Source organism: Xyrauchen texanus, chromosome 3, assembly GCF_025860055.1.
Source record: "Xyrauchen texanus isolate HMW12.3.18 chromosome 3, RBS_HiC_50CHRs, whole genome shotgun sequence".
Classification (NCBI taxonomy): Eukaryota; Metazoa; Chordata; class Actinopteri; order Cypriniformes; family Catostomidae; genus Xyrauchen; species Xyrauchen texanus.
This window is the reverse complement of record NC_068278.1, coordinates 38595712-38619879: the sequence shown is the minus strand read 5'-3', so window position 1 is coordinate 38619879 and position 24168 is coordinate 38595712. Positions and strand designations below refer to the sequence as shown.

At 37.0% G+C, this 24168-nt stretch overlaps 1 protein-coding gene across 2 annotated transcripts in view; it reads left to right on the top strand.

Annotated features, from left to right (window-relative positions):
* The first annotated feature begins 489 nt into the window (after positions 1-489).
* Positions 490-24168, top strand: part of LOC127627888 (ATP-binding cassette sub-family G member 4-like) — a 28394-nt gene continuing 4715 nt past the window's right edge. The window contains exons 1-14 of one of the 2 annotated variants that reach the window (XM_052104490.1): positions 490-721; positions 5667-5904; positions 14127-14244; positions 14588-14720; positions 15351-15401; positions 18452-18597; positions 18726-18849; positions 18993-19107; positions 20865-21010; positions 21111-21209; positions 21821-21989; positions 22154-22254; positions 22349-22507; positions 23866-23984. In XM_052104490.1, the coding sequence (XP_051960450.1) occupies positions 620-721; positions 5667-5904; positions 14127-14244; positions 14588-14720; positions 15351-15401; positions 18452-18597; positions 18726-18849; positions 18993-19107; positions 20865-21010; positions 21111-21209; positions 21821-21989; positions 22154-22254; positions 22349-22507; positions 23866-23984 (1820 nt within the window). In that variant the 5' untranslated portion in view covers positions 490-619. Of the gene's footprint in view, positions 899-5666; positions 5905-14126; positions 14245-14587; positions 14721-15350; positions 15402-18451; positions 18598-18725; positions 18850-18992; positions 19108-20864; positions 21011-21110; positions 21210-21820; positions 21990-22153; positions 22255-22348; positions 22508-23865; positions 23985-24168 lie in introns of both variants that reach the window. The other variant, XM_052104497.1, reaches the window with a different exon arrangement.

Sequence of the window (24168 nt, the reverse complement as noted above, 5' to 3'; positions counted from 1 at the left end):
TTTCTGCAGATTATTATTATTATTGTTTTTTTATACAAATAAACCACCACACAACAGTCCAGTAGGCATGTCATTACGCTCTCTACATGCATCTGCTAACACAAATTAGCAAAATATTAAAGCATGCCAGTATAGGACAATTACATCTGTCTTCAGTACAGGAAAAACATAAACAACGCTTTTAACAGCACAGAGATTATGAAACATAATTTTGCACCTGCGATTTTTCCAGAATTGGCTTGTTATTTTGGAAATATAATTTTCTAACACCTGAACCAAACCCATCTACAATGTCCTTACTCAAGTGTGTTACACGGGTTTTTTCGGATTAACCCTTTCAACCTGCCAGTTACGCCCAGTATACCTCAGACCGCCGGGCGTGCCAGAAATGCTCTCACCACTGCGTGTTATTAACAACTACTGCGGTACATCAACCGGAGGACCAGAGACGACGAGCTCAACTCCTCTCCCACTAGCAGGAAACGCATACCGGATGACTGATGTAAATGCGGAATGGTCGATTGTTTGTCCTTCCATCTGCTATCCGAAATTACCACTCGGGGGTTTTACAAAGATGCTGCACCTGTTTAATTATTCATGACTCTTATATTTGTTTTGGATGGGAATAATCGGTGTATTTTCAATTAACGATATGATTGTGGTGTGTAGCGGTTTTCCGAAGGAGAAGAGCATCCTCACCGACTCCAGTCCGCGGGATAAGGTGTGTTACGGACCTGAGCATCTTTTCTATTAACTGGACTGTAGTGCCCACTCCTGTTGCTTGATCCTGTGTGTACATATGATGTAATTGAGTTCTAAGGCATGCATTGGACATTTTTATAAGAATCGACGCTGCCAGTCCCTTGAGTCGTCTTGATCATCTCACCACGCCATAAAAGTATGTATCAAGTAATTTTGTTTGTGTATATGGGCGTGTAGATGGACTCCTATATAAACACACAATCCTGGGTTTTGCATGCGTCTGATGCCATTGAAAGGTTCCCGGGCATGTGTAAAGTGTAAAGAGGTGTAAAGAAATGTGAGACATATATGGAATATGAAAGGTATTTCAGTCTCGTACATTTCTTTGTTCATGAACAGACTGTTCGGCCCCCTTTCTTAACAACATAATTGGTCATTATGTATTCTGTCTCATATCTGTTCTGGGGTGTAGAGCACCAGTGAGTGAAGAGACGTGGTGACCTATCTCTGGCAGATTTTAGAACAGCTTGACTGTGTTTCTGCAAGGATGTGGCCTTTCTTGGACTGATCAGAAAATATCTATTACATTTAGACTGTGTTTCATTGCAGTCAAATGCAAAGCTGTAGCAAGGTATTCTGGGCCCCCTGACTGTATATTGCTCTGGGCCCCTTTCCTATAAAAAAAATACAGTTTAGAATTTGTTGTGGTCAAATGTATAAGCAACATACTGTATCAGTAGTGATATCCATTATTGATTGTCCCACTAAACGAAGAGCACATTTAGTGGGGCAATCAGTAATGGGCATCACTACTCTAAATTGAAAATAGAAGATTCCTGGAAAACACGCTGGCTTATAAGTCTTGGAGATGAAACAGAAGGGGACACGGAAGAATATAAGTGTTGCTTGTGACTGTGATAACTCATTCCTATGATTTGGGTGAATTTACAGTTCTTGTCCCTTAAGGATTTGTGGCTCATCATTGGGGTGTGTATTTCATCTTGCTACTATACGACTGCCACCCTAACATCACTGCCTTTGCAGAAAATAACTATATTGTTCAATGACATACTTATCGGTATGTCAAAGGTTAGCACAGAGGTCTTATTTACCTCATTCACATTGAAGGCCTAGTGTCTCATATGGGCAGTGCTGGGTAGATTACTTCTGAATTGCAGTCTACAAATTACTTGCAACCAGTAATATTAAGGAATCTATTCTAATTACATTTGGAGTAGGATAGTATATACCATGTTGACAATGTTGTGTAAATGCGTTTAAAAAAAACTTACGTAATGAATAATTGTTTTTGGAATTTATGTGATTTTTTTGTGTTCTACTTGCTGTTTGTTTGTTCCTGAGTTTAAAAAAAAATGTATATGCACTTAAAGGGATAGTTTATCCAAAAATGAAAATGTTCTCATCAATTACTCACCCTTGTGCCATCCCAGATTTATTTAGACTTTATTTCTCCTGCTGAACATAAATTATGATTTTTAGAAAAATATCTCAGCTCTGTAGGTCTGTACAATATACGTGAATGGGTGCCAACATTTTGAAACTCCAAAATGCACATAAAGGCAGAGTATAAGTAATCCATAAAATTACAGTGGTTAAATCTATATCTTCAGAAGCCATATAATAAGTGTGGGTGAGAGACGGATCAATATTCTATTTATATTCTATTTAAGTCTATTTTTACCATAAATTCTCCTCCTTACACAGTAGGTGGCAATATGCAAGAAGAAAGCAAATAGCCTAAAACAAAAGAAGAAGAATGTTAAAGTGAAAGTGGGGATTGATCATAAAAAAAGGACTTAAAAAATGATCTGTTTCACACCCAGATGCATCATATCACTTCTGAAGAGATTTAACCACTGGCGTCTTATGGATTACTATTATGCTGCCTTTATATGCATTTTGGACCTTCAACATTTTGGAACCCATTCACTTGCATTCTGAAGACCTGCAGAGCTGAGATATACTTCTAAAAATCTTTGTTTGTGTTCAGCAGAAGAAAGAAAGTCATACACATCTGGGATGGCATGAGGGTGAATAAATGATGAGATTATATTTGTTATTTTTGGGTGATCTATTCCTTTTAAGGGTCATAAATCACAAACACATTTTTAAGGATATGTATGTTTTGTCTATATATATATATATATATATATATATATATATATATATATATATATATATATATATATATATATAATTTAATTTTGTCTTCCAGGTTTGATATTTTTTGGGTTCAGACTTCCAGAATCAGTAATTAGTGGAGGTTTCTGGATATGATGTTGACATAGCATTTGACAGCTATACATCAGCAGTGTTTAGTTACTTGCATAATTATTCGTCATGAGAAGGCATGATCTAATCATTTGTGTGCTGTTTTTGTCCACAAATTCAGAAGCATGGATTGCAAATGTATTTATGATATATGGTGTAAATATATGAAGGGAGTTGCATGCTATCACCTGTGATGCTGATAGAGCTCTAGGCACTCCATCAATGACAGACTGAATTATGTTTAAGTTTAACAAGCATTTCTTATGGGAGAGTTATAATTATGGACAATCGCCCCGGGGTGCAGAGTTCAAAATCATTTTGCGAACAGGTGGTGCATGGGTAGGGAGGAGGAAACAAACTCTGGTTCGTACCAAGCAATCGAACCAAGTGTGAAAGCAGCCGAAGTCTATATCAATGGTAATTTACATTTAAATTATTTTTAAAAAGAACAAGTAGGGAAATAATAAATTATGAGCAATTTACTGCTGGTGCTTGATAAATATGTAATCATGTAATCTATTAAAAGTAAATATATTCTGATTATGTGTATTTTAAAATGTAATTTAATCCAATTACAAGTACTTAATTTTTGTAATCTGATTACGTAATCGAAATAGCATATAATCCATTATTACTCAGCACTGCATATGGATGTATAGACCAGCTTTCTAGATTTTAGACTACAGCATTTGTGGACACTGCTTTATTAGATTCTCCAGTCCTAAATCTTGTGCCTTGAATAATAATGGAAAATAGGCAAAGCGCTTCTTAATAGAAAATACCATTTTGACATTACAAACAATTTAAAGTTAACATATCTTATCATAATATATTATATTAAAATTTATATTTTTAATCATACACGTGCTTAAGTTGCTAGCTGGCAACACTAAAAACATTCATCCTTTTGAGAGCCAGGGTTCCATCAGGCACAGCACCCGGAATTGTTTTAGATGCTTTGCAGCCTAAGTGCATTCTCATTGATGTGAAATACAATTACTCATATGGATTCCACATTCTCATTGCTTTCAGTTCTGTTTGTGCCTCTGTTGCTAGGTCCAGTGCTTGCACTGTCAGTGTCATTGAATACGAGTGGTTAAATGCTGATATAAGTTTACAAGACCGAAACTCTTGATTGCAGAATGTATGCATTCTGTCTTGCATGTTGCAGACTACTCCCATTAATCTGTCATTATTGTTTTATAAGCTATTTTTAATGTTTGTATAAATGTAAAATATACAGTACATTTATAAAATGACGATAATACCAAAGCCCTTTATAATAGGGCTTTGGTATTATCTGTCATCAGGTAATTTCGAGTGAATCAGCACAATACTGTTGTCAGGCTGTAATTGAATCCCTACTCCTCACAACAGTTCTGGAATTACAACCTCAGCATTCCACGTACAGCAGGAAAACGTGAGAATCCAAATAATTCTGCCTGACAAATTTGTCTGAAAAATAATTTTTATCAAAAATAGAGGATAATTCTTTAAAAAGCTCATATTAGATGTTTTAAACGTTAATATAGGATTGTACAGATGTGTTAAATTGTGCTCTAAAAAGCTCTGCATTACTAATGAAAGGTACAAAAATATTAAACACTGAGATGTTCACTGAGACCCACTGGTCATGTCAGATATAATCCAAGTGTTTTCTGAGGGCTGCCCCCGCAATGGAGAAAAAAGGTTTCCATCAATGCTTCAAGTGCTGGCATCAAATTCCATAAACTTCAAGCCTTTCTCTAATAACTCAAACTGTCTGCAAGTGGTGTAACCCTTATGTCTGAGCAGATGCTTCTTCTTTCACAGAGATGACAACTTTATGCTCAAATTAGCACTTTTCTAGATGTCCTTAGTGCAGTGTAGTTAGCTTTCTAATATCACTCCAATTGCCTAAGTGAATATTCTTTACATTATGTAACTGTATTAGTATAATGTAGTTAGGATGAGATAATGTTCAAAGAGGAGAAGGATGACCACCATGACTGAAGTAAGTTAAAAATAGGTAAAGCCTACTGTTTTCTTTCAAAAGAAGGAACAGTCTTGTTACCTATCTGTTCCTCCTTTTCTCTGAGCTTAACTTCACCAATGTAGGCTACCATATACTCAAATAATTACACATCAAGGACACATTCTCCATTGCATACAGTGTGTGAGTGTGAGTGAGTCAAAGTGATTTTATTGTATGAAAAATATTTGATTGCTTTGAACATGTGTAGATTTTTGGGACAGTTTTGTGATTCCAAGTTTTAACATTTTCAAAACTCAGATGTAATTAATCATATGTTTCTGTGTCTGTATAAACACGCTCTCACATCGAAATTGTAAGGATTCAAATGACTTTACTAAATTTGGCTAATTCGTGTGATATTGTACGACTGCAGTTATACAAATTCGTATGACCTTCACTAGAACCAATGACATTGCTGGACATCGTCATGTCCTTGACACCTTGTGCTTACTTCCGTATTACACATCCGGGCATTTGCACGTGATGAAATCGTACGAATTCATACAAACAAAATCATACGAATGAAATCATATGAAATAGCCAAGTCGTAAAATTTGTCAAAATATTTGTGAGATTGGGTTGGTATACATGTTCAATGTTGGTCATTATTTATACATTATACTGATTTCTCATCATTGCTTCCTCCCTTATTTTCCAGGCTCTTGGTATGGCTGCGAAGTCCTTAGAGCCTGGGTCAGTTTCCATTCCAATGGAGGAAACCAAGCGTGCAGGAGGAGCTCCTCCAGATGCTGCCTTGCTGACTCACTTAAAGAAAGTCGAGAACCATATCACAGAGGCACAGCGATTTTCTCACCTACCTCGACGTTCAGCAGTGGACTTAGAGTTTACAGAGCTCTCCTACACCATTCGCGAGGGCCCCTGCTGGAGGAGGAGAGGTATAGCTTGAATTTATGATGATTAGAGTGATTAGAGTAAGATGAAGCTTAAATTTTAAGGCATAAATTGAAAATGAATCTTAAAGGGTTAGTTCACCCAAAAATATAAATTCTCTCATTTACTCACCCTAATGCCATCCCAGATGTTTATGACTTTATTCTGCTGAACACAAACAAAGATTTTTAGAAGAATATTTGAGCAATAGTGGTTACATCTCTATATCTTCAGAAGTGTTATGACAGGTGTGGATAAGAATCAGTATTTAAGCCCTTTTTATTTTAAATTATCCTCCCTGCCCAGTAGGTGGCAATATGCATGAAGAATGTGAATTGCCTAAAACAAAAGAAGAATGTGATATTGAAATGAAAGATTTATAGTAAAAAAGAACTTAAAAATCAATCTGTTTCCCATCCGCACTTACCATAACACTTCTGAAGATATGGATTCAACCACTGGAGTTTATGGATTTCTTTTATGCTGCCTTTATTTGCTTTTGGAGCTTCAACTTTTTGGTACCCATTCACTTGCATTGTGAGGACATACAGAGCTAAAATATTCTTCTAAAAATCTTTGTTTGTGTTCATCAGAAGAAAGAAAGTCATACACATCTGGGATGGCATGAGGGTGAGTAAATGATGAGAGAATTTTCATTTTTGCACTTTAACTGAAGAAGAATTTATATTAACAAGTGATAAGAAGGATATATTATATAAGGAATTCCAATTATGTTACAAATTAAGCATAAAATCTGTTATCAGGCTAATAGTAAGTGCTAACAGGAAAAACATATTTGAGTGATGGTCAATTTGAGATTTCTAATGTGTCAAAAATCAAGACGGTGTTGTTTATTTTTCTTTGACAGCCTCACAGTGCAAAATAAATATTATCATAATCAGTGTATCCAGTTATTTACTTCATTAATCTTTCCCAGCCCATGACAAATGTACCAGATGATATACAATTGAGTTCTATTATTTTTATATAAAACTTATTATAATTACTATAGACTAAACCTAATCCATACCCTTACCTGACCCCTAAACAAAAACATTTAGCATTTTGGGGGTAGCTAAGTACGTACAGATACACACATACATACACAAATTTACACGGACACAGCTACTCTTAGTAGTTTCTCACACAATCACACTTACACATGGTCATGCTGACACACGCACTCACCCCACCCTGTCCTGAACTGAGATTGCTGTTCTCAGCAGACTTAAGATATAGTAAATAATTCACTTCCACAGATGGCACACTGCTCTGCTGTCTACTGCCCAGCCTAACTAAACCTGCCCAATATGAGCTCAGCCCACACACACTGTATTTACAAGGACACTCTCCCTCTTCAATGCCCATGTTTTTGCTTTGGTTCAGTTGATCATACTGTGTCTGTCGCTGTGCAGCATAGAATACTTTTTGATGGCTGGATGAGGCTTAGGGGGATGTGTCGTCTTGGCTAAACTTTTCTGGCATGCTGGGAATATTTTCATTCTCATCTCTGAATCTCAAGCGATAAGATAAAAGGCTATCTGCAGTACCATATCCAGTGATGTCATAAAGATGCATTGCTGACACACCCCTCCATGAAGAACTTTGGAGAAATGTAACATCTAAGAAACAATGCAGTTAAGTTTTAAATTGATTACAGGATAATGATATGTTCCTTAATGCTTTTATACACACAAAAAAAAGACATTGTTCTTTTTTAGAATTGCAGTAGTACTCTATGTGCTTTACTGATGAGAACAATCTCATTACTGTGCATATCTCTATCTTCTACTGTTTTTGTCTTGTATTTCACATCTCACACACATTCTTCACACTTCCATGGATTTTAGCCTGTAAGCAGCAGAGAGGCTGGTGCAGTGCTGTGTTAATGCTGGTGAATGGTGGCGATTGCACAAACTGCAGCTCCTTTAGCTGCATGTCCTCCAGCATGCTGAGCTCAACACACTCCCACACCAGAAACCATATAAGGAGGAGACAGACCACAATAAATGGAGGAAATTATAACACTTGTAGGGATAGTTCAACCAAAAATTATCATTCTTTCATCATTTACTCACCCTCGTGCCATCCCAAACATGTATGACTTTTTTTCTTCTATAGAACACAAAATAAGATTTTTAGAAGAACATCTCAGCTCTGTTGGTCCTTACAATACAAGTGAATGGTGACAAGACCTTTGAAGCACCAAAAATCACACAAAGGCCACATACAAGTAATCCATAAGACTCCAGTGGTAAAATCTATTTCTTCAGAAGCAATATGATAGGTGTGGATGAGAAAAAGTTGATCTCCAAATCTCCACTTTTACTTTCAAAATGTGGAAAGAATGTGAAAGTAAAAGGGGAGATTTATGGTAAAAAAGGACTTAAATATTGATCTCTTTCTCACTCAAACCTATAATATCACTTCTGAAGATATGGATACAGTAACCACTGGAGTCTTATGGATTATTTTATGTGGCCTTTGTGTGATTTTTGGAGCTTCAAATATCTGTCCACCATTCAGTTGCATTGTAAGGACCAACAGAGCTGAGATATTCTTTTAAAAATCTTATTTTGTGTTCTATTGAAGAAAGAATGTCATACACATCTGGGATGTCATGAGGGTGAATAAAAGATGAGAATTTTCATACTGGTGTAAGTTTTCCCACCAAAAATGGTAAATTCTCTCATAATTTTTCTAATTAGTTTAAGTTAAATCTTTCTTATAACTCATTATGCCAGTTAGTGCCTCCTACATCAGTATGCCATTCTTTCATTATTATGTCATACCTCATTATACTGTCCCTCTGTTGTTCCATCTGTGCAATTTACTGTATGTATGATGCTTCTCATGCTGAAAAATGGTTGATATCATCTTTCTCACCTTTTGAATGAGACATATTTGTTCAACAACTTCATTTGCATATCTTTATAGCTTTATAAAACACAGTCAATTTGAGAATATTTTCCGGTCAATATTTTTAAGATATAATTTCAAAAAAAAAAAAAAAGGTCAAAGGTGAAATGTGAACTGTCCGTCATAGTAACATTGACTTAGAATTGGGACTATCTGTTTGTTTGTGCAAAGTAAAATGATGAGGGGAGTGTTTTCAAGAAACCGGTTCGAAACCTGCCATTCTTTTTGGCAATTCTATTTGTTACATCTTACGGCACAAAAATGACCAATTCTCACACATACCAAGGTAGAATGAACCTGGAAGTGCATCTAAATCTTGCATGCAAGCAAATACATTTGCTAATGCAATTTTTAGATGCTCTTCCATGTTCATTCTACCTTGGTTTTAACATTATACTCACTGTACAGGCTATGTATTTGCAGTCAGTTTAACGTGGATGCATGTGGAAAATGTCATTGTGAATGACATATTGTTCCCCCTATAAGTACCACCCTAACTCGAAGCCTTGCATGATAATGTTTCAGAGTATAGAGGCAGAGCAAATAGAGTAATTGTTATGTGCAGGCTGATGGTGTTGTTTTTGATGGCTGAGTACAGGTTGCTCTGTGGCTTTCCTGTCATTTATCTCTCCTTCTTAAATGTCATACTGGCTCTTCCTTGTTTTTCCATTCCCAGCCTCTCATCTTTATTGATCCGTCTCAGTTGTTTTTGCTTTTTTGTATTACCTCAGGTCCCTCTCTCTCCACTCTGTCTCTCTCTTGAACCTTGTTAACCTGTCACGTTTTATCTTCTCTATTCCTGCAGTTTTGTATCCCCTATTCTGCTTTCTGTCATTCTTTTAGAATGTTTGAGACATAACCATGCACTGAATTCTGATTGGTTGCCTTGGAAAGTATGAAGCCGTGGGATATACAGGTGAAACTCGAAAAATTAGAATATCGTGCAAAAGTTCATTAATATCAGTAATTCAACTTAAAAGGTGAAACTAATATATTATATAGACTCATTACAAGCAAAGTAAGATATTTCAAGCCTTTAGTTGATATAATTTTTATGATTATGGCTTACAGCTTATGAAAACCCCAAATTCAGAATCTCAGAAAATTAGAATATTGTGAAAAGGTTCAGTATTGTAGCTCAAAGTGTCACACTCTAATCAGCTAAACACCTGCAAAGGGTTCCTGAGCCTTTAAATGGTCTCTCAGTCTGGTTCAGTTGAATTCACAATCATGGGGAAGACTGCTGACCTGACAGTTGTGCAGAAAACCATCATTGACACCCTCCACAATGAGGGAAAGCCTCAAAAGGTAATTGCAAAAGAAGTTGGATGTTCTCAAAGTGCTGTATCAAAGCACATTAATAGAAAGTTAAGTGGAAGGGAAAAGTGTGGAAGAAAAAGGTGCACAAGCAGCAGGGATGACCGTAGCCTGGAGAGGATTGTCAGGAAAGGCCATTCAAATGTGTGGGGAGCTTCACAAGGAGTGGACTGAGGCTGGAGTTACTGCATCAAGAGCCACCACACACAGACGGGTCCTGGACATGGGCTTCAAATGTCAAACGTCTTACCTGGGCTAAAGAAAAAAAGAACTGGTCTGTTGCTCAGTGGTCCAAAGTCCTCTTTTCTGATGAGAGCAAATTTTGCATCTCATTTGGAAACCAAGGTCCCAGAGTCTGGAGGAAGAATGGAGAGGCACACAATACAAGATGCTTGAAGTCCAGTGTGAAGTTTCCACAGTCTGTGTTGGTTTGGGGAGCCATGTCATCGGCTGGTGTTGGTCCACTGTGCTTTATTAAGTCCAGAGTCAACGCAGCCGTCTACCGGGACATTTTAGAGCACTTCATGCTTCCTTCAGCAGACAAGCTTTATGGAGATGCTGACTTCATTTTCCAGCAGGACTTGGCACCTGCCCACACTGCCAAAAGTACCAAAACCTGGTTCAGTGACCATGGTATTACTGTGCTTGATTGGCCAGCAAACTCGCCTGACCTGAACCTCATAGAGAATCTATGGGGCATTGCCAAGAGAAAGATGAGAGACATGAGACCAAACAATGCAGAAGAGCTGAAGGCCGCTATTGAAGCATCTTGGTCTTCCATAACACCTCAGCAGTGCCACAGGCTGATAGCATCCATGCCACACCGCATTGAGGCAGTAATTAATGCAAAAGGGGCCCAAACCAAGTACTGAGGACATATGCATGATTATAATTTTCAGAGTGCCGACATTTCTGTATTTTTATTGATTTCATGTAATATTCAAATTTTCTGAGATTCTGAATTTGGGGTTTTCATAAGCTGTAAGCCATAATCATAAAAATTATATAAACTAAAGGCTTGAAATATCTTACTTTGCTTGTAATGAGTCTATATAATATATTAGTTTCACCTTTTAAGTTGAATTACTGAAATTAATGAACTTTTGCACGATATTCAAATTTTTCGAGTTTCACCTGTAGCATACACCGATCAGCTACAACATTAAAACCACCTGCCTAAAATTGTGTAGGTTCCCCTCGTGCTGCCAAAACTCTGCGACATTCTGAGATGCTATTCTTCTCCCCACAATTGTACAGAGTGTTTATCTGATTTACCGTAGACTTTGCCGAAATATTAAAACCAGCCCGTCTGGCACCAACAATCATGCCACGGCCGAAATCACTGAGATCAAAGTTTTTCCCCCATTCTGATGGTTGATGTGAATTGAAGCTCCTGACCCATATCTGCATGATTTTATGCACAGCAATGCTGATTAGATAATTGCATGGATGATTGTTTGTGCCAGACGGTCTGGTTTGAATATTTCTGTAACTGCTGATCTCCTGGTATTTTCACACACAATAGTCTCTCGAATTAAGTCTGAATGGTGCCAAAAACAAAAAACATCTAGTGAGCGGCAGTTCTGTGGAAGGAAATGCTTTTTTGATGGGAGAGATCAACAGAGATAGGCCAGACTGGTTCAGACTGATAAAGTCTACGGTAACTCAGATAACCGCTCTTTACAATTTTGTTGAGAAGATTGTCATCTCAGAATACTATTCTGAGACTGTTTTGGCGGCACGAGGGGGACCTACACAAAATTAGGCAGGTGGTTTTAATGTTGTGGCTGATCAGTGTACATGCCTGACACATATGTTATACAATAGCAATACATATGTTAATAAACCCAGTGGTGTAGGTAAAGTTATAGTTAATGCCCAAGCAGGAGCGGTAGCAATCTGTTCTGTGACTGATATGCTTTATAACAAGGAATTTGTTCACTCCAGGTGGACTGACTCTGCATTTATTGGTTCTGTAGTAAATTGCAGCTAACTAATTCAAGTGCATTCTAGTACTGCACCAAATATTTAATTAAATTTGAATTAATCACATTCAGTTCACATGCATTCCACCTTTAAGCTGTTTACTAGCTCATTCTATTGCAAAATGTGTGATTCTGTGCTTTTCCTTTGGGGTGTAAATCTTAGAAGTTAAAAATGTTTACAGATCCTCTCATCAAAACATTGAGAGATGTGAGAATTGTACATATTGCATCACTGTATAGTTCAATCATTGTTATAATTTGCATTTATACCCTGCAGTTTGTACAGCAATAACAGTTCTAGCCCACCCCTGCCATAACTCTTCTTTCACAAAATGTTATTATTTGCATTCTATTAATGTATTATTGACATATAATTAATATATTATTACTATGTCGTCAAATTATTGATATTTTAAAATGTAAATGTCTAGAGGGAAAATATATAAATTGTGGCCCTGTACCAAGGTAAACTTTCTAGTCACAACCATATTGCCAGTAGATTGTTGGATGCCTTCCTTATTCCTGCACATAGCCACAGACTACACGGATGCATCTATTGATTAAATGTGTTTAAGCTTTCAAGTGCTCTCTCATACTGATCCCCGTTCAGCTCATCTTCAGAATACAGACCCATGTGAGAGAGCTAGTGCAGTGGTGTTTGCTTTTAACCAGGGGTTTTAGCACCATAGATAGAGAAGAGGATGAGTGGTGCTCAGGTTACACATCATCAGCATGTAGAAAAATCTGTCTTTAGGAATTATAGTTACATCAGTATGGAGGGCATATCATTTGTTTGGGCATAATCATTAGTATGCAGCATAACATCCAGAAAGTTATTTGATGATGTAAGGGTGTTGTCCCTGTCTCTTGCTTTTTTTTTTTTTTTCTCTCTTATCATTCATATCTTGTTACTTGATGGAAGCACAGAGATGGAGAGGAGATGGATAGGAGGAAGAGAGAGGGAGCTAGCAATTAGAGCACTTTACTAATGACTCAGGGTTGTGATTGAAATATAGAGAGACATGCAGAGGAAGTGGAGGACAGCACATAACATTAACAAACAAGAGTTGTAGTAGCGGTCTGAGTTCATTTCTCCCTCTTGAGGCAGAGATAAGAGTCACTTGTATGACTCAGTCCGCTAACACCCTCACCCAAAATATAACAACACATACAGTATACACACGTTTGTTTTCCCATCATCGTAGTACCTTTCAATTGACTTCTATTTTAACTGAGCTAATACTGTTTTCTATTCCCTAACCCTTCCCCTAAATGCTGCATTATCATTGAATAAAACCACCCTTATTTTAATTTGTCCAAGGGGTTATAGTTGTGTCCTGTGGACGAATATGAATATGAATTTATCAAACTAAAGGCAATTTCATCATTTAGGAGGAGTGAATTTTTATTCTGTGGCTTTCCTAAGATTTTATGCTACTCAAATTAATTACCTTTCTACTTATACAGTGCATGTACAGAATGCTTGATCAGAAGGTAGTTCTGTTTATTAGGTTTATTAGTTTACAGTGTATTTGGATAATAATGTAATATATTGCATTGATCGTTATTATATTATATTATATTGGGCAATGTGTTTAAATTGCATTTTTTTAAATTCATAAATAATACCTTTCTGTTGCTCATACATTTTAAATTTGTATTTTTGGAAGTTACTTTAGGCTTAATATTCTTCTATAATGCATAATATACTTGTACAACAACAAAATGTTTATTTGGAGCTACAGCAAAATTCTCACAGATAAAGATTTTGTGTGTGTGTGTTTATATATATATATATATATATATATATATATATATATATATATATATATATATATATATATATATATATATATATATATATATATAAATATATACAGTATGTACATTAATACTGCAGTATATTTTCAAGCCCATATTTTTTGATGGCAACTAACTCTGTTGTACATTTCATTTGGCAAGGTAGTTGCTGTCTTAAAACACAGTAATTAAAATATTGTGTGCAGGATATAAGGCACTTCTGAAGTGTCTGTCCGGAAAGTTCTGCAGTCGAGAGCTTATCGGAATCATGGGACCCTCAGGGGCCGGCAAGTCCACTCTCATGAACATTCTTGCTGGCTACAGGTGAGAATGCATGTTTGTGTTCAGAGAGAGAGAAAGAGAGTGAAAGAGGGAATATTCATAACACTAATACATGCCATGTCACTGCCCAGCATTTCTGTTTATGCATTCATTTAGGGAATATTCCAGGTTCAATACAAGTTAAGCTTAGTCGAAAGCATTTGTGGCATAATGTTGATTACCACAAAAAATTAATTTTGACTCATATCAAAAATGAAAGAGGGACAAGTCAAAGTCATAATTAATATTATGCTACAAACAATGTCGATTGAGCTTAACATGTTTTGAACCCGGAATATTCCTTAACGATATGGTGATTCCTGACCGCTTGTCCCTCTCTCTGCAGAGAGACAGGCATGAAAGGTCAGATCCTGGTAAACGGGCGACCCCGTGACCTCCGTACTTTCAGGAAAATGTCATGTTACATCATGCAAGATGACATGCTACTGCCAAACCTCACAACTCGAGAGGCCATGATGGTAAGAGACACTGTGTGCGTGTCTGCCAGGGTTATTACAGTTTGTTATTACATCGAAAATGTTGCTAGTTTTTTATTTTGTTAGCATGTTGAAAATGACAGTTTTTTAAATTTTATTTCAGTGATGGTATTTGTTTTAATTCCTTATAACACAGCATCACAAATTGTTCCATCTACGTACAATGACACACAACACTTTATAATAAAATGCGATAAGTGAATTGTGATTTGTTGTTTTACATGTAAATTACATGGCTGCTTCTTTAATTGGTGATTGGACAGAAAACACTAATAGGAAGGCTTGAGAGATTAATTATCTCAGACAATCCAACATTCAGTGAAAACATGAACAAATTTGAATAACATTTGAGAAGTCTTTTTTTCTGTCATTTTGAGTTTTCATTTATATTTTAGTGCAAATTTATGGTTTCAGTTTTGATTTTGTTCTTTTGCAAACTCCCATATTTATTTTTATATTAGGCGAAAATACTTTTTCACCGCTACTGTTGTTTTCATCTTTGTAATAATTTTCATTAACAATAACCTGGTGTCTACTTGTGAGTGTGTGTGTGCACGAGAAGCTTTTTGTCATATATTACAGATTAATTGAATCTTTCTTTGTTTTGTGTAGGTCTCAGCTAACCTCAAGCTTAATGAAAATATGGAAGTGAAAAAAGAACTGGTAAGTGCACTTTTTCAGTCCTTATTGTGGCACCACTATATATTTAGACTCTAAATATGTTGTATGTTGGCTCTAAAAAATTTATATAGAGTATAAATGTATATAAAGGAGTCGATAAAAAATGCTTCTATTTAGCATTTTTCAAAATTAATATAGCTTTTATTTTTTTCCATCACAAATTATATTATCAACATAACAATTTGAGGGAGAAGTTAAACTGAAAAATGAATGTGAACAATTTCTTACATGTACAGTTGTGGCCAAAAATATTGGCACCCTTAATAAATATGAGCAAAGAAGGCTGTGAAAAGAAATCTGCATAATTTATCCTTTTGATCTTTCATTAAAAAAATTCACAAAAATCGAACCTTTAATTTAAGAAAAACAATTAAAAGAGGGGAAATATCTTATTATTAAATAAATATTTTTCTCCAAAACACGTTGGCCACAATTACTGGCACCCCTAGAAATTATTATGAGTAAAATATATGTACAGTATGTTCCCATTCATATTTTAAATTCTTTAGTGCAACTGGGTGACTAGGAACATGAAATTGTTCAGCCATGACTTCCTGTTTCAAAAGTGTATAAATATGAGGTAACACACAGGCCAAATTCCCTTAATCATCAATCACAGTGGATTAGATTAAAGAATATAGTTCTGATGTGAGGCAACAGTTGTTGAGCTTCACAAAATGGGAAGTGGCTAAACGAAAATTGCCAAAGCATCTAAACCTGGCAACCTCTGCCAGAAATCTTACAATGGGCCGTGGTTGGATCTTCCAGGACAATGATCCAAAACAAACATCAAAATCAACACAAAAGTGGTTCACTGACCACAAAATCAAGGTTCTGCCATGGCCATCCCAGTTACCTGACCTGAAACCCATAGAAAACCTGTGGTGTGAACTAAAGAGGAGAGTCCTCTGAATTCGAAGGATCTGGAGAGATTGTGTATGGAGGTATGGTCTCAGATCCCTTGCCAGGTGTTCTCCAAGCTCATTAGGTATTATAGTAGACGACTCAGAGATCTTGAAATCTTGGCAAAGGGAGGTTGCAAAAAGTATTGAATTGAGGTGCCAATAACTATGGCCAATGCTTTTTGGAGGAAAATGTGTATTTAATAATTAGATATGTCCTCTATTTTAATTGCTTTACTTCAATCAAAGGTTTGGTTTTTGTGATTTTATTTAATGAAAGATCAAAAGGATAAACAATGCAGATTTTTTTCACATACTTATTTGCTCATATTTACCAAGGGTGCCAATATTTTTGGCCACAACTGTATGTGTCAGCAATGAACCAGGAGAGAGAGAAGTTAGTGAGCCCAAATGCAGTATTTAATGAAGATGACAAATATACAAATACAAAAAACACAAGGCTTGATGAACAAAGGAACTTCTTTGCTCAATGCTACAATGGACGAGACAAGATCATGAGTGAGGAAACACAAGGGAATATATACAGGCATGGGAATTAGCAGTATGAGGAACAGCTGTGAACATGAAGGGATGTGACAGATCTCCCTCCTTAAAGGGTGACTCCTGGTGCCCAATGATGGATGCAGACCAGGAAGGATCCGGAGGATGATTATGAGGCCAATGAGTTGGTGGATGATCAGGAGGCTAGGGAGGAGCCTTCCGGAAGGATGTGGGGTCCTGAGGTTTGGGTGGCGGCTCCAGGCATGTAGAGGGGTCCGGCGTTTGGGAGGCGGCTCCAGGTAGGGAGAGGGGTCCTGTGGTTTGGGAGGAGGATGGGAATTGAGACTCAGGAGGAGGAGCCGAGGCAGAGTGGGCAGAGATGCAGGTGGAGAAGGGATTTGCGTTCCAGGAGGAGGAGCCAGAGACGGAGTGGGTGGAGCCACAGGAGGTTTAGTCTCTGGAGGCGGAGCCGCAGGGGGTGAAGTAGTAGGTGGCTCAGAAGAAACCGCTGCAGGAGGCGACGTGGGCTGAGCCGCAGCAGGCTCAGGGAAGTGAGTCTTTGGAGGCAGAACCACAGGGGTTGGAGCTGTAAGCGTCTCAAGAGACATAGGAGGAGGAGTATCAGAAGGAGGGGGCAAAGCCGTCGGAGAAGGAGCGGGCAGAGCCGCTGGAGGTTGGACTTTGGGGAAAATTCCTCTAGGGTTGGAAATTAGTTCTGGGATGGACGAGGCTTGCAACGCTGGCTCTGGGACGGACACAGCTTCAGGAACTAGCTCACTGACCGTGGCAGGCGTGGTCGCTGGTTTGTTGACTGTGACAGGCTTGGCGTTGGCTCATTGACCATGGCAGGTGTGGGCATTGGCTCATTGACCGTGGCAGGCGTGGGCGTTGGCTCGGTGGCCGTGGCAGGCGTGAGCGTTGGCTTGGTGACCATGGCAGGTGTGGCCGTTGGCTCTGTGGCCATGGCAGGCATGGGTGATGGCTTGGTGGCCATGGCAGGCATGGTCGTTGGCTCGGTAGCTGTAGCAGGCGTAAGTGTTGGCTCTGTGGCCATGGTAGGTGGCTTGTAAAACCCCTCTAAGCGAACTGCAGCATCGTAGGACCACACTGGTAGTTCGAAGACCTCCCGAAAGTGGGTGATGATGGCATCAAGGGATTGAGTTACATTACCTCTTCGTTTTTTTTACACTGACTGATTCAGATTACAGTGAGTGGGCATTTTTGGACGATTCATAGAGATATGGCAGCTTGCCTCTATCTCTCCCACACCTGGCTCAGTATCCGTTCTACAAATAGTAAAGCTCCCGTGTTTATTATGCCCGGGAAATGCATCAAATGTAATGAACAAAAGTGTGAACTGCTCCAAACCAATCAGTTTTTGTGCTAGTATGTACAGTCAAGTCAAATGTGTAACACCTGAAAATGTATACAGAATATAGCAATTTTAGCAACTGGAAGTGAAAAAAAAACCCGATACTGCATTCATTCAGTTTTTCTTTTTACACATTAAACGGTCAACTATTAATCACAGATATTAACACATTAAATTTCCCAGCCCTACTATAAATTTACAGTACATGGTGATATTGTGTAGTTGTTTTAGCTAAATGATTATATCATGTGTGACAGGTAAATGAAATTCTCACCGCATTAGGACTACAGGAGTGTGCCAACACTCGCACTGTCTCTCTGTCAGGTGGCCAGTGTAAGCGCTTGGCTATCGCTCTAGAACTGGTCAACAACCCTCCTGTCATGTTCTTTGATGAACCCACCAGGTACCTGCAGCAGCAATATTTCCATAATTCTTTCAATATTTGATTGGAAATGATGCTTGCTTGCAGAAATATTAGTTTTCAAACATTTCCTTTTAATATCCTCAAATGTGTATGTGTGTTTGTGTTAGTGGTCTAGACAGTGCGTCCTGTTTCCAAGTCGTGTCCTTGATGGGATCTCTTGCTCAGGGAGGAAGAACCATCATCTGTACCATCCACCAGCCCAGTGCAAAACTCTTTGAAATGTTTGACAAGGTGAACGCATTATTTATTATTAATGATACAATCTAAAATTGTATAATGAAAATTGATTTCTTGAATGAAAGAATTGTATTAAGTTTGTGCACATTTGTTCATGTTATTATTTAAAACTTTACAAATTCTGTCTGTCTTTGCAGCTTTATATACTGAGTCAAGGTCAGTGCATATATAAGGGGACTGTACCTAACCTTATCCCCTACCTGAAGAACCTTGGACTCCACTGCCCCACGTACCACAATCCTGCAGATTTTAGTAGGTCAAATGTGTATATGTGTATGTATGTGAGAGAGAGAAATATAGAAATAAATATACAACATAGTTTAAACGTTGAATAGATTACTGTAGCATTTGTTTGCAGTATATTGTCAGAGCTGTTATGTATTAATAAGAGTAGATTTTTTTATACTTATTTGTTAAAAGTAATGAAATTAAACATTTTCCTTTTTATTAGAAATTATTAGAACTTATAAGCAATCTGTTTAAATTTATGAAAACTCACATGACATGAACACTCAAGTAATATCAGTGGTCTAGAAAAAGCTTTTAAAGAAAAATTTTATTCAACATAAGTCAGATCGTCCCCTCATGGTAGAAGCAATTCAACACAAATTTTAATAAACAAATTTTAGACAAAAATACCACGTGTCTACTTGTTAATCTGCGGTAAAATCATATAAACACCATAGGCATTCCAGAGCTGGTTGGGGCAGCATAGAGCCTAATAATCCTGTTCTATCAGTTGTTTGAGACAAAAAAAGTGCCAGTGAAACCTAAACATGTATTTACCTAGTGTAAACTAGGTAAATACCTAGAGTGGTGGTGGAGTAGTGGTCTAAAGCACATAACTGGTAATCAGAAGGTTGCTGGTTCAATCCCCACAGCCACCACCATTGTGTCCTTGAGCAAGGCACTTAACTCCAGGTTGCTCTGGGAGGATTGTCCCTGTAATAAGTGCTCTGTAAGTCGCTTTGGATAAAAGCATCTGCCAAATGCATAAATGTAAATGTAAATGTAAACACTGCGGCTATTTGGTACAATCAAAATATAGCTCTGTTTGCTGGAGCATCCTCACCAGCCCAACACAACAAAATTGGCTCCAATGGCATGAATTTGGGAAGTCTATCGGCCAGTGACAAACAGGGGGAATGTCGGGGAGTCATTATTTTTGCAATTCCGTTGGGTGACACTAATGGTGCAGAAATTACACCGTTCACCTCTAAATGAATAGTTCACCCAAAAATGGAAATTCTCATCATTTACTCACCCTCATGCCATCCCAGATGTGTATGATTTTCTTAATTCTGCTGAACACAAACAAATATTTTTTAAATAATATTTCAGCTCTGTAGATCCTCACAATGAAAGTGAATGAGTAAAGACATTTAAAAATTCCAAAAAGCAAAAAAAGGCAGAAAAAATTAATTTCACTCCAGTGGTTAACTCTATATCTTCAGAAGCGATTTGATACATGTGGTTGAAAAAGAGTCAATAATAAATTATCCTCCCTGCCAAGTAGGTGGCGATATGCACAAAGAAAGTTAGTTGCCAAATACAAAAGAAGTAGAACGTGAAAGTGGAGATTTATAGTAAAAAGGACTTAAATATTGATCTTTTTCTCACCCACACTTATACATTAATTGAAACGTGGGATTAACCACTGGAGTAAAATAGATTGCTTTTATGCTGCCTATATGTTCTTTTGGAGCATCAAAATGTTGGTACTCATTCACTTGCATTGTGAGGATTTACAGAGCTGAGATATTCTTGTAAAAATCTTCTTTTGAGTTCAGCAGAAGAAAGAAAGTCAGACAGATCTGTTAGGGCATGATGGCGAGTAAATGATTAGAGAATTAAACATTTTGGGTGAACTATCCCTTTAATAATGTATTAATATATTATATCAAGTGTGATTGAGTGGCTGAGGGAACAATGCAGTCTTTTTGGGCTCCTCTTGTCTATCAGCTGGTCAGTCATCATGCATAGGAATTCTACTATCTCTCTGTTGGCAGTAATTGAGGTCGCTTCAGGAGAGTACGGTGATCTAAACCATGTGCTCTTTGAGGCTGTCCAGGGAGGACTGTGCTCAGATGAAGGCAAGAAGAACTCGACTGACAACAATGACCCCACAGCATCCTGTCCCACCCAATGTCATAATGTGAGTCATGGACACACACCCTCAAACACAAAATCTGTCTGCGTATCAGTACCACTGGCTCTGATCCACCCACCTCTTGTGTTATTGTGTATTCATACAGGATTCAGGCCATATTGAGAAACACACCTTTGCCACCAGTTCACTCACACAGTTCTGCATACTCTTCAAGAGAACCTTCATCACTATATGCAGGGACATGGTAAGGATGGTCTCAAAACAATCCCTAGTTAAGAACGTGCTTCTCATGTTAACATCTAAATTAACTGTTTTTATACGAAAATATTGTTAAACATGACTACAACCTGTTTAAATTACACCAACAAAAGTCATTATAAGGGTTACATCAGGTGGAAATAGCTCCTTAAGAAAACATTTGAATGTTACTACCTTATACAATCTTACACATACACTTTCCAGGGTGTCAGACATTTTTGTTTCCTAGAAATTCCTATAATGTAAGGTAAAAACCAGTGAACATTGGCATTCACCAGCTATAATGATGATGTAGAATAAACAAAACAAATGATACCAGAAGTATATTGTTCATGCTGTGTTATACTATTACCTTTGAATGTGCAACCTCATAATCATGTAGTTAACTGAGTCATCAGTGTCTCATTGTTTAGAGGATCAAGGCCCTTACTATTGCCTATATTCATGTTTAAGATATGCTGATTCAGTATGATAACAGATCAAATATGGAACAACTAGGCAGTAAAATGAGAGACAATAATGCAGTGCAAAACTGTAGTGTATGTAATCAGTCTGTTAAAAATGCAACCAAAAGCAATGTTGTCGATGTGTGTTTAGGTATTAACTCACTTGAGGGTGATGTCACACCTGTTTATTGGTGTGCTGATTGGTCTGCTGTACCTGAACATTGGGAATGATGCCAGCAAAGTGTTCAACAACACTGGGTTCCTCTTCTTCTCCATGCTGTTTCTCATGTTTGCAGCACTCATGCCCACCGTCCTGACATGTAAGGAAGTCTCTATGTGTGGGGGTGTTCATAAGGCTTTATGCAAAATACATTTTGAGTGGTTACCCTACTCCGTCTGGCGTTGTAATTGATCATATTTTTTTGATTGAGAGGATTGGATTGAATTAAGCACTGATGCAATTTGTTTTAACTTTCAATTGCAGTTCCACTAGAGATGCCTGTGTTCCTAAGAGAACATCTTAATTACTGGTACAGCCTCAAGGCATATTACCTGGCTAAAACCATGGCTGACATTCCATTCCAGGTATTTTTGTTGAATACCTTTCTTATTGTATGATGTATATACAAATGTTTGAATGTGAGAATCTTAGTTACCAAACAGTCTGTCTTTGTTTCAGATCATTTGTCCAATAATGTACTGCAGTATAGTATACTGGATGACAGCGCAGCCTCCAGAGGCAGGCAGATATCTGCTGTTTATGGCACTGTCCACCTCCACTGCCCTAGTGGCTCAGTCTCTGGGGCTTCTCATTGGAGCTGCGTCCACCTCACTGCAGGTATGGGGTTTAGTAGTGGTAGCATACAAAAGAGCACAAAAAATATAAAGCACAGTAAGGTGGGGTTCAAAAGTCTGAGACTATAGAAAATGCTTCCATTTAGTGTTTTTCTTATTTTATACAATTTGTTTTTTTTTCAATTACAAATTATATTATCAGCATAAAATTTCAAAATTGACATTTTTTATTTTGAATCCCAGATTTGAATCCCCAATGTATATACTTAAACATTTTTCTAAGTAAATCTTAATGGTATAAAATTAAGTAAAATCGATTTAACTTTATGACATTAAATGTATTAAAGTATAAATTAAAGAGTACATTTAATTTATTTAAATTTAATTTAAATTACATTTAAAATTTACTAACAAATATGATATACATAATATTTAAATTAGCATCTTATTAGAAAATATCACATTTTTAATAATATTTAAATTAACATCTTATTAGAACATGTCACAGCTTGAATTTTCTTTACAAAAACATGTACTACATGACATACAGGGACACTCAATGCAGTCAATGAGACAACATCACCCTGCAATACTGGCGATAGAAACAAGGTATGTAATTTGGTGCACAAATCACTGTGACGGTGTTAACAAAAAAAAACCATACAATTATTTTGATCATGAACGATTAATTTTGAATAGAAAATAACAAACTAACAATTAAAACGTTGTAAATAAACTTGTAAACAATGAATCCATGCAAGATCATTCATTATTCAAGCCCAGGGCATGCTGGGAACACCAGCTTCAAAAAGATATGTAAAATGTACTTATTTTATTTAACAGCGAAATGTACTCAAATTAGCGAAAAAAATATGACAAGGTTTTCTATTTTAAGATTAATACATGACGCATAGTAAAAATAACAAACAATGATAAATAATATTTACATTTAAGCTAGAGCATACATTTTTACATGTTTGAATGTAGAATTTACTTACTATTTTCTGCTATATTTACTTCACCACAAAATATATATTTTTTCATTGCAGTACATAGTAATTAAAACATCCTCACGTCAGATCAATAGACTAACAGTTCGTGAACATGCTCTTGACATACTGTATTATGCCGTGGTAATCATGTAGCCAGTGGGAGTTTGAATCTGGCTCGCTTCCATTCCCTGTCTCTCTTTTCCCATAATTTTGTGTCTTCTCTCAGCTCTCCTTTCAATAAAGTGCAAAAAGCCCAATGATTAAATGAACAAAAATTAATTCATTGTGTCATCTGTTATACAAAATGTACAGTATGTGTTCTTTAATACACAGAAAGTACCTTAAAATACATTGACCATCCACTAACTCTATAAATAACAAATATTTTCTTCATTTGGATTGGTTTCAGGTTGCCACATTTGTAGGTCCAGTCTCTGCCATCCCAGTTCTTCTGTTCTCTGGCTTCTTCGTCAACTTTGACACCATTCCTAAATACCTTCAGTGGAGCTCCTATGTGTCATATGTCAGGTTGGTCAAGAACCATAAAATGAATGGGCGTCCTGCCCATTCAAATAGATTTTTGTGATAAGTAGATTTTGAATACAAATTCTAAATGTTTTTTTTTATTTTTAATTAATATAATTATTAATCATTATTTGTATCTTTGATAATTCTGTGACTGTTGTGGGTAAAATGCTCTGGCAGAAATCAC